The sequence below is a fragment of the Pristiophorus japonicus genome, chromosome 4, assembly GCF_044704955.1.
Source record: "Pristiophorus japonicus isolate sPriJap1 chromosome 4, sPriJap1.hap1, whole genome shotgun sequence".
In the NCBI taxonomy this organism is placed as follows: domain Eukaryota; kingdom Metazoa; phylum Chordata; class Chondrichthyes; family Pristiophoridae; genus Pristiophorus; species Pristiophorus japonicus.
In genome coordinates this window covers 229,724,580-229,737,313 of record NC_091980.1, presented here as the reverse complement: position 1 = coordinate 229,737,313, position 12,734 = coordinate 229,724,580, and the positions used below count along the sequence as shown (strand labels likewise).

Sequence of the window (12,734 nt, the reverse complement as noted above, 5' to 3'; positions counted from 1 at the left end):
GCTGCATGTGAGCATGGACTGTTTCATTATCTGAGGAGTCATGAATGAAACTGAACACTGTGCAATTGTCAGCAAGCATCCCCACTTCTGACCTTATGATAGAGGGAAGGTCATTGATGAAGCAACTGAAGATGGTTGGGCCTAAGACATTGCCCCGAGGCACTCCTGCAGTGATGTCTTACACATCAGCCAGAATTTGGTGCATAGATCAGTTCTATACAAAATGTTCATTAACTGTAGTGTGGCAGTTTTATTACAAAATCCATTGAATTCATGTTTTCTTGTAGCTGACATAGGCTTCCGGGCGACAACTGAAGCTTTACATGAGCTGTGGGCAAGACCATGAATTTATCCAGTTGGACTTAGTGGTATATCAGAATTGTGGGGCAATATATTAGGACTAGTTATACCCCAACATGGTGAAAGTCTGTACATCAGCAATTTGTTTTATTCGATAATGAAAATAATAATCCTTAGTGAAATACCTGTAGTTGAAAAAACTGATTCCTTTCTTCTTGTATTAAAAATCAGAACCTAGCCCTTAATATCTACAAATTATAATGGTGAGCTATTGTGTGCATCAATTTTAACTGCCGCCATTTGGCACTCAAATGTACAAAAATACAGGATGAGCACATGCAGTTAGCGTGTTGTTGCATGAACTGTTGAAAACTCTGTGTGCTTTCTTTGGGTAAGAGCCACTTCGGCCTCGATATTAACGGGGGAGCACAGGGAAAACCCAGCAAGGTCGGGTACGTGGATCTGCTGCTGATATTAATGGCAGGGTCTCATTTAAATAAAAGATTGCGGATTCCTGCCCATCAGCCGGACAAATTGATAGCTTGGCTAGTAGGCGGGAGCGGGAAATTGCGGCAGGAGACCGTAGCCAGGGGGCTGCAATCGAGGGGAAAGGGTGAGGGGGAAGCAGAGAACAAGGTAGGTCTAAGGCTTCCTTGTGGGGTCCACAAGGAAACCTGAAAAATAAGTTTACAACTTGTCTTCTGACCCAGGATCCAGCTCCCGGCAGGTTTTGCCTGACTGGGAACTGACACTGACCCCTTTACTTGCTCAAGCCTCAGCTTGAAATTGCAAATCAGGTCCTGATGACATCATTGTACATGATCTACATATTTTAAAAAAAACCTACTTCCTTACTGTGGGGGGTCCTGCTCACCTATTCAAAAGAGCAGGGTAATAGTAGAGGGCACAGCGGGAAGGAAGCAGGATCGGTGGGTTAACTGACTCCTGTTATTTTAATTGCCCCTCCTGCCTGGTTTCCGCCAGGCGAGGGCAGTTAAAATCGAGCCCAAGGTGTTGAGTGGTATCAGCCAAGCTCGGTTACACAGATCATCAGATCATGGATCAATTTTCAAAACTTGTGCTTCAAACCATGAAAATTCCAAGTTATGTAATTCAACTTGGGGGCATATTATTTAAAATACCCAAGCAAGTACTATACCATAATCTGAGAAATATTGGCAGAAATGTACCACTGATTTCAGGAAATGTCAGTCCTTGCAAAAAAAGCATTCCTGGGCCAGAATCTTTCCAGCTCTGCAAGTGCGGATTTGGAGGCCCGCCCGCTATCAAAATGGTCCTGATTGACAGCGGGGCAGCAATCCACTCTGAACCCGCCTCCGTGTCAGTTTCTCAACTGTCGTGTCTGCCTACAGATTGCAGACCCGACACCAAGCAGCGGGCCAGTCAATTGAGTTGCTTAAGAGGTCATTTAAGGGTAGTTAAAAGGATTTTACCCAGGCACTTACCATTTTACCAAGTTTTCAACGATTTTGCCGTCCCTCGGGTTTCGGGTTCTCAGTGACTCTCCATTGCTTTGACTAGTTGACAGCTGCAGAAGTGGTATAAAAGCTACCATTTCACAGCTGTTCATTTTCCAATGTCAGAAGCTGAAGCCTTCAGGATTTGGAAAAAACTTTTGAGTTGTATGCAGTTTGGAACTGTTTGGAACTATTCACTGTCACTTCCTTGGAGCAATACCTCTCTCCATTGACAGATCACTTCTGTCATATCAATCTCACCTGCCATCCATTCCAGCAACATCAGTGCCCTTGAAAAAAATCTCATCTTGATCCTCAGATACTATAGACCAGTTAGCCTAACATCTGTCATTGGGAAAATGCTGGAGTCCATTATTAAGGAAGTAGTAGCAGGACACTTAGTAAATCATAATCAAGCAGAGTCAGCATGGTTTTATGAAAGGGAAATCATGTTTGACAAGTTTGCTAGAGTTGTTTGAGGATGTAATGAGCAGGGTGGATAAAGGGGAACCAGTAGATGTGGTGTATTTGGATTTCCAGAAGGTATTCGATAAGGTGCCACATAAAAGGTTACTGCACAAGATAAGCGCTCACGGGGTTGGGGGTAGTATATTAGCATGGATGGAGTATTGGCTAACAGAAAACAGAGTCGGGATAAATGGGTCTTTTTCAGGTTGGCAAACAGTAACTAGTGGGGTGCCACAGGGATCAGTGCCGGGCCTCAACTATTTACAATCTATATTAAGGATTTGAATGAAGGGACCGATTGTAATGTAGCCAAATTTGCTGATGATACAAAGATGGGTGGGAAAGCAAGTTGTGAAGAGGGCACAAAGAATCTGCAAAGGGATATAGATAGGCTAAGTGAGTAGGCAAAAATTTGGCAGATGGAGTATAATGTGGGAAAATGTGAGGTTATCCACTTTGGTAGGAAAAATAAAAAAGCAAATTATTATTTAAATAGAGAGAGATTACGAAATGCTGTGGTGCAGAGGGATCTGGGGGTCCTTGTACATGAAACTCTTTTAGAGTCTACCTGCAAAAACATAAAACATTAAACCGTGCCACCCGACCTGGGTGACACACCAGACATTTACAAGGCCCTTTTTTCCTTTTTTTTTTGTGTTTTTCTTTTTTTTTGGGCGCTAAAATCACATTTTTTCAGTGCCCCCTATAAAAGGGAAGGGGACACTAAAAGCACCGGTAATTAAAACAAATTAAACTTAAAAACGTAAAATCAAATTAAAATTTGGTTGCCGGGCGTGATGATGCACTCCAGTCCCTCCGGTGCCCACCTCTCGCGGAAGGCCGCGAGCGTACCGGTGGACACCGCGTGCTCCATCTCCAAGGATCTTTGTACATGAAGCACAAAACGTTAGCATGCAGGTGCAGCAAGTAATTAGGAAGGCAAATGGAATGTTGGCCTTCATTGCAGGGGGAATAGAGTATAAACGTAGGGAAGTCCTGCTACAACTGTACAGGGCATTGGTGAGACCACACCTGGAGTACTGCATACAGTTTTGGTCTCATTTAAGGTGGGATATACTTGCATTGGAGGCAGTTCAGAGAAGATTCACTAGGTTGATTTCTGAGATGAGGAGGTTGTCGTATGAAGAAAGGTTGACCAGGTTGGGCCGATACTCATTGGCGTTTAGAAGAATGAAAGATGATCTTATTGAAACATATAAGATTATGAGGGGACTTGACAGGGTAGATGCAGAGAGGATGTTTCCTCTTGTGGGGGAGACTAGAACTAGGGGGCATAGTTTCAGAATAAGGGGTCACCCATTTAAAATGTAGATGAGGAGGAATTTCTTCTGAGGGTTGTGAATCTGTGGAGGCAGGTCATTGAATATACTTAAGATGGAGATAGACAGATTTTTGAACGATAAGGGATTATGGGGAGCGGGCAGGGAACTGGAGTTGAGGCCAAGATCAGATCAGCCATGATCTTATTGAATGGCGGAGCAGACTCGAGTGGCCAAATGGCCTACTCCTGCTCCTATTTCTTATGATATGTAATCCCACCATGATCAGCCCCAACATCAACATCACTAAACACACCAACAACAACACCAACCTTCTCTGCAATCACCTGATGCTGCACAGGGCATCAGCACCTGACTACATTGCTGCCAGGGATGGCCTCACCGTGGCCACATTTACTTCACTTGATGCTGCGCATCCCAGCTGCCACATGATGCGCCGGATTGGCACCACGCCTCACCAGTAACATAACGCATCCCTGCAATGCCCAAGCCATTCCTTTTACACTCTTAACATTGTGTGGGGGGTACCTCTATGTGTGACCGTTCACTACAGCTCATTAAGCCACTTCCAAAGGTGTACACAAATCTGTCCAAGAACACAGTGTTCAAAATAAAGATTTCAATGTTTGACAACACATTAGCCGAAACACTACATCAACATTAAAAGACCCAAGTGCCTACCCTTGTGTGTTGTTAGTTGGTATGATTGGACAAGGATGAGTGTGAGGGTGGGGGATGGTAGTGAGATGGGGAAGTGATAATTAGATAGAGAGTGGGATGAGTGGAGGTGGGTAAGTTGGTGTGGGTAAGGATGTGCAGGAGTAGGGTAGGAAAGGCAATGTGATGGATGGCACAGCAGGATGCGGTAGAGTGTGACTTTGCAGTAATGTTTTGTGATCCACTGAGATCATTGAAAGGTTTGCACCACTGTAGCCAAGCCCTCCTGACGACATCCTCCATGTATCCTCCTGTACAACGTGCAATGAGGTTGTGTTGGTGTCCTGTGGAGGTCTCTTCCACCCATTGGAAGAGGAGAACCTCTCAGCGTGCTGTGACTCCCTCCATAAACATCTGAACGGTGTCATGGGAGAGCCTTGGTGCAGCCGTGCACCTTTTTGCAGTACTTATCAGTGTGTGCAGCACCTCAATGCTGTAGAATACTGACAGACCAACTGTCAAAAAAAGAAATTGGCCGTGGTTCCTTTAAGGACGTCATCAGAGCCGCTTTCTGTTAATAGGTCGGAAAACTCGCGGGGCGGGCTTAACAAGCCATAACGGGAAAATCAGTTCAACAGAGCTCCATGGAAGCGGGAGTGAGGTCTGTCTGCTACTTACCTCGGCCGCGCTTAGCTGGCCTCAGTAAGTAAAATCACAGCCCTTATTTATACGACATCGTAAAGTCATTGAAAGTTGGCATGCAGGTACAGCAGGCGGTGAAGGCAAATGGTATGTTTGCCTTCATAGCTAGGGGATTTGAGTATAGGCGCTGTGAGGTCTTGCTGCAGTTGTACAGGGTCTTGGTGAGGCCTCACCTGGAATATTGTGTTCAGTTTTGGTCTCCTAATCTGAGGAAGGACGTTGTTGCTATTGAGGGAGTGCAGCGAAGGTTCAACAAACTGATTCCAGGGATGGCAGGACTGGCATATGAGGAGAGACTGGATCAACTGGGCCTTTATACACTGGAGTTTAGAAGGATGAGAGGGGATCTCATAGAAACTTAAGATTCTGACGGGACTGGACAGGTTAGATGCAGGAAGAATGTTCCCGATGTTGGGGAAGTCCAGAACCAGGGGACACAGTCTAAGGATAAGGGATAGGCCATTTAGGACTGAGATAAGGAGAAACTTCTTCACTCAGAAAGTTGTTAACCTGTGGAATTCCCTGCCGCAGAGAGTTGTTGATGCCAGTTCATTGGATATATTCAAGAGGGATTTAGATATGGCCCTTACGGCTAAAGGGTTCAAGGGGTATGGAGAGAAAGCAGGAAAGGGATACTGAGGGAATGATCAGCCATGATCTCATCGAATGGTGGTGCAGGCTCGAAGGGCCGAATGGCCTACTCCTGCACCTATTTTCTTTGGGGTCAAGTTTCAACCTGAGTTGCTCCTATTTTTTTGGAGCAACTAGTTTAGAATGGAATATCTTACAAATTGCAATTCTCGGCTTTTAGTTTGCTCCAGTTCTAGTGAGTTAGAACAGTTTCATTTTAGAACAGATTTTTTTTTCAAAAGGGGCGTGTCCGGCCATTTACGCCTGTTTTGCAAGTTTAGGCAGCAAAAACTTACCCCAAACTAACTTAGAATGGAGTAAGTGTAGATTTTTGTACGCTCAGAAAAACCTTGCCTACACTTAGAAAATCAGGCGTATGGAACGAAAGATGGGGGGGGGGGAGTTTTTACAAACATTAAACACTTCACTTTTACAAATAAAGAGCCATCATCAATAATAAATGATAAATAAATCAATAAATAAACCAATAAATCAATCCAAATAAATGTTTTAAAAAAATAAAAGATTAAAAAAAAATTAAAAATCACAACAAATAAAAAAATATTTCTACTCGCCTACTGCAGCACCAGGGAGTAGAGGGGGGAGGGAAGAGAATATGATGGGGGGGGTTAAGAGAAGAAGATGGGGGGGGGGGGGGGAGGGAGAAAGAGAAGAGAGGAAGATGGGGGGGGGAAGAGAAGAGAGGAAGATGGGGGGGGAAGAGAAGAGAGGAAGATGGGGGGGGAGAAAGAGAAGAGAGGAAGATGGGGGGGGGGAAGAGAAGAGAGGAAGATGGGGGGGGAAGAGAAGAGAGGAAGATGGGGGGGGGGGAGGGGATAGAAAAGACGATAAAAAAGAAGCCCCGCACGCAGCCAATGCTGGGCTGCCGCCGCCGCCAACTCTTTGGGCGGGGCCTGCCCCAGCAAGATGTGGGTGCCGGGCCCCGTCGAGGACTTTGGGCGGGGCCCACATGTAGCCGCTGCCGACTCTTCGGGCGGGGCCCGCCCCAGCGAGATGCGGGCGGGCGGGCCACGCTGACGACGACAACGATGCCGGCTGCCAGGAGTTCTTCGGGCAGGGCCCGCCCCCAGTGAGAGGCCGGGCAGGCCCCGTTGCCGAGGTAAGATGCGCAGGCCACTCGGCCTGTGATCGGGGCGACGTCCCTTCGGCCTAGGATAGGGGTGTCGCCCCGGAGACAGGACGCCGGCAGCTTCTGCTACATGCGCAGCCTCCACTGTGCACGCACGCAGCTGCCGGCACTGTTTTCGGCGCAGGGCTGTAGCTCCACCCACAGCAGCTCCTGCTGCTGCGAGGTGGAATTGGGCCTACAGCTATCAGAGAATCGCGAGGTAAGTTTTCGGCACAATTTTTGTTAAATTAGGCGGGCCTCTCCGATGTGCGCCGTTCTAGTGGGCGGACGAAACTTGATCCCTATGTTTCTATGGTAACATTTCTATTGTGCATTTTCGAATCAACTGTTATAATTTTAGTCAAATTTTAACAAAATTATCTGGGCCAATTTAATTTTAGGGCTTGTACTTGCATCTTTTTTGTCATGGCTAGAATGCTACTATCATGTTTCAGGACCCACGAAATGAAACTTTGAATTAGATTTATTTAAGAAATTATTTGAACTGAATGTATTATATTCAGGGTTTATTATGAAGCCTGGCAAATGGAGTGTCTTGTTTATGAGGAGCTGGGAAGGATTGCTCCTTTATAGCAAGTTTGTTATGTTTACTATTTTAATGCAAAGTACCTGGTGTAAATTTCATATTTTATTTTTGCAAAACCATCGAAAGTGACAAATTTCACTGCTTTATCACTTTAAGCAAGATAACATCAAAATATGATTTGAGTTTTTAAAAAATGTTATTAAGTTGGAAAGTCTTGGTCCATTTAATTTTAAATATTTTGTACATCAACTGGGATTTAGTATACCACTATCAGAGCTAGTTTCACCAATATGATTTGTTTTTTTATTTTCCAGCTATTCGTTCAAGTTCCAAGGAAGTTCTGCAGAGCAAAAATCTGAAGCAGCTGCTGGAAGTGGTTTTAGCTTTTGGCAATTACATGAACAAGGGACAAAGAGGCAATGCTTATGGTTTCAAACTCTCTAGTCTCAACAAGATTGCAGACACCAAGTCTAGTATTGAGAAGTAAGACATTACTGACCCTGCTCATTCAAAATGAGATTGTTCATTGCTGCTTTGTCAACTTTAGAGGCAGTGCTGCTCCCTGTTACCTTACCTAGATTGTAATCAAAGATTTATCTTCAGTCTATTATGCTTGTTGGCTATAGAGGCTAACATTAAAACTGAACAAAATCATGGCCTTAGCAGAGGCTAGTCTTCCAAGTGTTCAAAGCCAGGGTAGGGGTTTACACATTAACCTCAAAAGTCAGTAAAACAATCCACTTCAGCCCTTTGAGCATGTTCTGCCATTCTATCAGATCATGCCTGATCTGTCCTCCACTCCATTTACCTGCCTTTGTTTCATATCCCGTATGATACCCTTGCCTAACAAAAAGCTATCGATCTCATTCTTGAAAATGTCAATTGACCCAGCATGCACAGCCTTTTGGGAGGCAAGAGTTCCAGATTTCTACTATTCTGTTTTTTTTTAAAAAAAGTGCTTCATGATTTCACTCCTAAAAAGGCCTATCGTTAATTTAAAAATTGTGCCCCCTTGTTTTTGATTTCCCCACCAGAGAAATAGTTTATCTGTATCTACCCTATCTAATTCCTTTATCAAACATTAGATCACAACTCAACTTTCTAAATGCAAATGAATACAAACCAAGTTTATGCAACCTTACCTCATAATTTACCCTGGTAAATCTCTGCTGTACCACCTCCAAGGCCATTATATTCTTCCTAAGCTGCAGTGCCCAAAACTGAGCCCAGTACTCCAGATGGGGTCTGACCAAGGCTCTGTAGAACTGAAGCATCACTTTCTCTCAGATGAATTCCACCCCCCTTGAGATAAAGGTCAACATTCCACTAGTCTTTTTGAATATTTTTTTAACCTGTGCACTAGCTTTTAATGATTTGTGTTCATGGACACCTGAATCCTTTTTCTCCTCCACAGTGTCTAATCTCTCTTCATTAAGAAAATATCCCAATTTGTGTCATAAGAACATAAGAATTAGGAACAGGAGTAGGCTATCTAGCCCCTCGAGCCTGCTCCGCCATTCAATAAGATCATGGCTGATCTGGTCGTGGACTCAGCTCCACTTACCCGCCCTCTCCCCGTAACCCTTAATTCCCTTATTGCTTAAAAATCTATCTATCTTTGACTTGAAAACATTCAATGAGCCAGCCTCAACTGCTTCCTTGGGCAGAGAATTCCACAGATTCACAACCCTCTGGGAGAAGAAATTCTTTCTCAACTCGGTTTTAAATTGGCTCCTCTGTATTTTGAGGCTGTGCCCCCTAGTTCTAGTCTCCCCCACCAATGGAAACAACCTCTCTGCCTCTATCTTGTCTATCCCTTTCATGATTTTAAATGTTTCTATAAGATCACCCCTCATCCTTCTGAACTCCAAGAAGTAAAGACCCAGTCTACTCAATCTATCATCATAAGGTAACCCCCTCATTTCTGGAATCAGCCTAGTGAATCGTCTCTGTACCCCTTCCAAAGCTAGTATATCCTTCCTTAAGTAAGGTGACCAAAACTGCACGCAGTACTCCAGGTGCGGCCTCACCAATACCCTGTACAGTTGCAGCAGGACCTCCCTGCTTTTGTACTCCATCCCTTTCGCAATGAAGGCCAACATTCCATTTGCCTTCCTGATTACCTGCTGCACCTGCAAACTAACCTTTTGGGATTCAAAAGAGTTTCATGCACAAGGACCCCCAGGTCCCTCTGCACCACAGCATGTTGTAATTTCTCCCCATTCAAATAATGTTCCCTTTTACTGTTTTTTTTCCCCAAGGTGGATGACCTCACACTTTCCGACATTGTATTCCATCTGCCAAACCTTAGCCCATTCGCTTAACCTATCTAAATCTCTTTGCAGCCTCTCTGAGTCCTCTACACAGCCCGCTTTCCCACTAACCTTAGTGTCATCTGCAAATTTTGTTGCACTACACTCTGTCCCCTCTTCTAGGTCATCTATGTATATTGTAAACAGTTGTGGTTCCAGCACTGATCCCTGTGGCACACCACTAACCACTGATTTCCAACCGGAAAAGGACCCATTTATCCCAACTCTCTGCTTTCTGTTCGCCAGATATAAAGTGGATAAAGTCAGAACGAAGGGTCATCGACTTGAAACGTTAACTCTGCTTTCTCTCCACAGATGCTGCCTGACCTGCTGAGATTTCCAGCATTTTCTGTTTTTATACACATAGTCTGTATGTCCCTTTGTAACTTCCTGCTTGTAAATTGTTATGAAAAAATATGCCCTGTGTGCTTTTAATGCAGATTTATTGGACCACACCGAAAACCTTCAACAAGTTGGTACTATTCCAACTAAAATTAGTTGTTTGCCCTTCTCGCTCCGTCCCCTCCCCACTTGACACTGCCTCCCCAAATATTCGGCCCTCATTCACATAGCATCTCCATATGCATCTTGCATAGAGTCTCCGGCATGGTCAATTGTCAGAGGGAACAGATTTGGCTTTAAATTAAGGTGTTGGATGATTTATACCAGAAGGAAGTACCTTTTTTTTGAACATTTGGACATTGGAAGTTGATCACAGCAGGAGATATGGTTCTGTTTAGAGCTTCTTTTACATTTTACTTCAGTCCAGATTGGGAGCAATTGGGAAAATATGTTGGCCATTTTGTGACTGCAGATCCTTCCTGATGTTCTCTATTTGATGCTGCATCATAGATTTTTATTGCTTTATATCATTGTCTGCTTAAAAAGAATTAACATTATTATTCTTGTTCAAGGAACATTACCCTTTTGCACTATTTGATTACAATTTTGGAGAAGCAATACCCAAAAGTGGTGAACGTCCATGATGACTTGCACAGCATTCCTGATGCAGCCAAAGTAAAGTAAGTTCTCAAGACATGCGACTGCAAATAATTAGCGTAATGAGGGCCTTATGCAACACCCTTTTGAAAGATTAATCATCATCATAGGCGGTCCCTTGGAATCGAGGAAGACTTGCTTCCACTCTTAAAATGAGTCCTTAGGTGGCTGAACAGTCCAATATGAGAACCACAGTCCCTATCACAGGTGGGACAGATAGTCATTGAGGGAAAGGGTGGGTGGGACAGGTTTGCTGCACGCTCTTTCCGCTGCCTGTGCTTGATTTCTGCATGCTCTCGACAGTGAGACTCGACGTGCTCAGCGCTCTCCCGGATGCACTTCCTCCATTTAGGGCGGTCTTTGGCCAGGGACTCCCAGGTATCAGTGGGGATGTTGCACTTTTCCAGGGAGGCTTTGAGGGTGTCCCTGTAACGTTTCCTCTGTTCACCTTTGGCTCGTTTGCCGTGAAAGTGTTTCAAGTAGAGCATTTGCTTTGGGAGTCTGGTGTCTGGCATGTGAACGATGTGGCGTGCCCAGCGGAGCTGATCAAGTATGGTTAGTACTTCAAGGATGGGGATGTTGGCCTGGTCGAGGACGCTAATGTTGATGCGTCTGTCCTCCCAGACAATTTGTAGGATCTTGCAGAGGCATCGTTTTTTTTCCAGTACTTGCGGTGTCTATTTACATGGTCCATGTCTCTGAGCCATACAGGAGGACAGATATTACTACAGCCCTGTAGACCATGAGCTTGGTGGCAATTTTGAGGGCCTGGTATTCAAACACTCTTTTCCGAAGGCTGCATTGGAGCACTGGAGGCGGTGTTGAATCTCGTTGTCAATGTCTGCTCTTGTTGATAAGAGGCTCCTGAGGTATGGGAAATGGTCCACGTTGTCGAGGGCCGCGCCATGGATCTTGATGACTGGGGGGGACAGTGCTGTGCGGCGAGGACAGGCTGGTGGAGGATATTTGTCTTACGGATGTTTAGCGTAAGGCCCATGCTTTCGTACGCCTCAGTAAATAAGTCGACTATGTCCTGGAGTTCAGCCTCTGTATGTGCGCAGACACAGGCGTCGTCCGCGTACTGTAGCTCTATGACAGAGGTTGGGGTGGTCTTGGACCTGGCCTGGAGATGGCAAATGTTGAACAGGTTCCCACTGGTTCTGTAGTTTAGTTCCACTCCAGCGGGAAGCTTGTTGACTGTGAGGTGGAGCATGGCAGCGAGGAAGATTGAGAAGAGGGTTGAGGCGATGACGCAGTCCTGTTTGACCCCGGTCTGGATCTGGATTGGGTCTGTAATGGATTCATTGGTAAGGATCACGGTCTGCATGTCATTGTGGAGCAGGCGGAGGATGGTGGTGAACTTTTAGGGGCATCCGAAACGGAGGAAGAGGCTCCATAGACCCTCGCGGTTGACGGTGTCAAAGGCCTTTGTAAGGTCGAAGAAGATTAAGCCACGTAACCAAATACAACGATGATTGAGCCATCTATGTAAATTTCAGTTAATTTGCAAATGATTTCATGTAGCACTGAATTATAGGTATGGAGTGTGATACAGAACCATATTTCTTCATTTTTGTCCATCACATATCAGGCTGTGAATAGAATGGCAGAAATTGTGACACTTTGAATGCTGGTGACAGCATGGCGTCAGGTTTTTAGTGCTGCGATTCTCCCTTCCATGCTGTATAAAGGTTTGGGAGATGCTGTCAAAGAAGCCTTGGTGAGTTGCTGCAGTGCAACCTGTAAATAGTACATACAGCCACTATGATGCGCCGGTGGTGGAACGAGTAAATGCTTAAGGTGGTGGATGGGCTGCCGACCAAGCAAACTGCTCTGTCCTGGATGGTGCTAAGCTTGCTGAGTGTTGTTGCAAATCAGGTATTGGTACTTGACACTGGCTCTTAAAGAATGGGATTTGTCAGTGATGAGATTGCTCATGATGACAACCCTGTCATAAGCATTGATAACACTGGCGGGGTAGGGTGGAGTTGGGTTGGGGTAAAAAATGTTTGTCTTTTGGAACAATTAACTTTGCCTAACTTCATAAAAGCTGAATTAAACTACAGCTCAAATGAGTGTATTGCTGAAGCATTATGAGTTCTTAACTATTTCAGATCTGATTTCCACTCCTTGACAATCTGGCTGAGTGTCTCAGCAATACAGAAAACAAGCGCAGGCAGCAGAAGGAGCGTGCGGCAAACCAGTCCCACC

The 12,734-nt window shown here is 45.0% G+C and overlaps 1 protein-coding gene across 1 annotated transcript in view; it reads left to right on the top strand.

Moving 5' to 3' along the window:
- daam1a (dishevelled associated activator of morphogenesis 1a) overlaps nucleotides 1-12,734 on the top strand; it is a 95,209-nt gene that overhangs the window by 73,896 nt on the left and 8,579 nt on the right. The window contains exons 18-19 of the mRNA XM_070877897.1: nucleotides 7,527-7,695; nucleotides 10,439-10,546. Coding sequence (XP_070733998.1) covers nucleotides 7,527-7,695; nucleotides 10,439-10,546 — 277 coding nt within the window. The remainder of the gene's footprint in view (nucleotides 1-7,526; nucleotides 7,696-10,438; nucleotides 10,547-12,734) is intronic.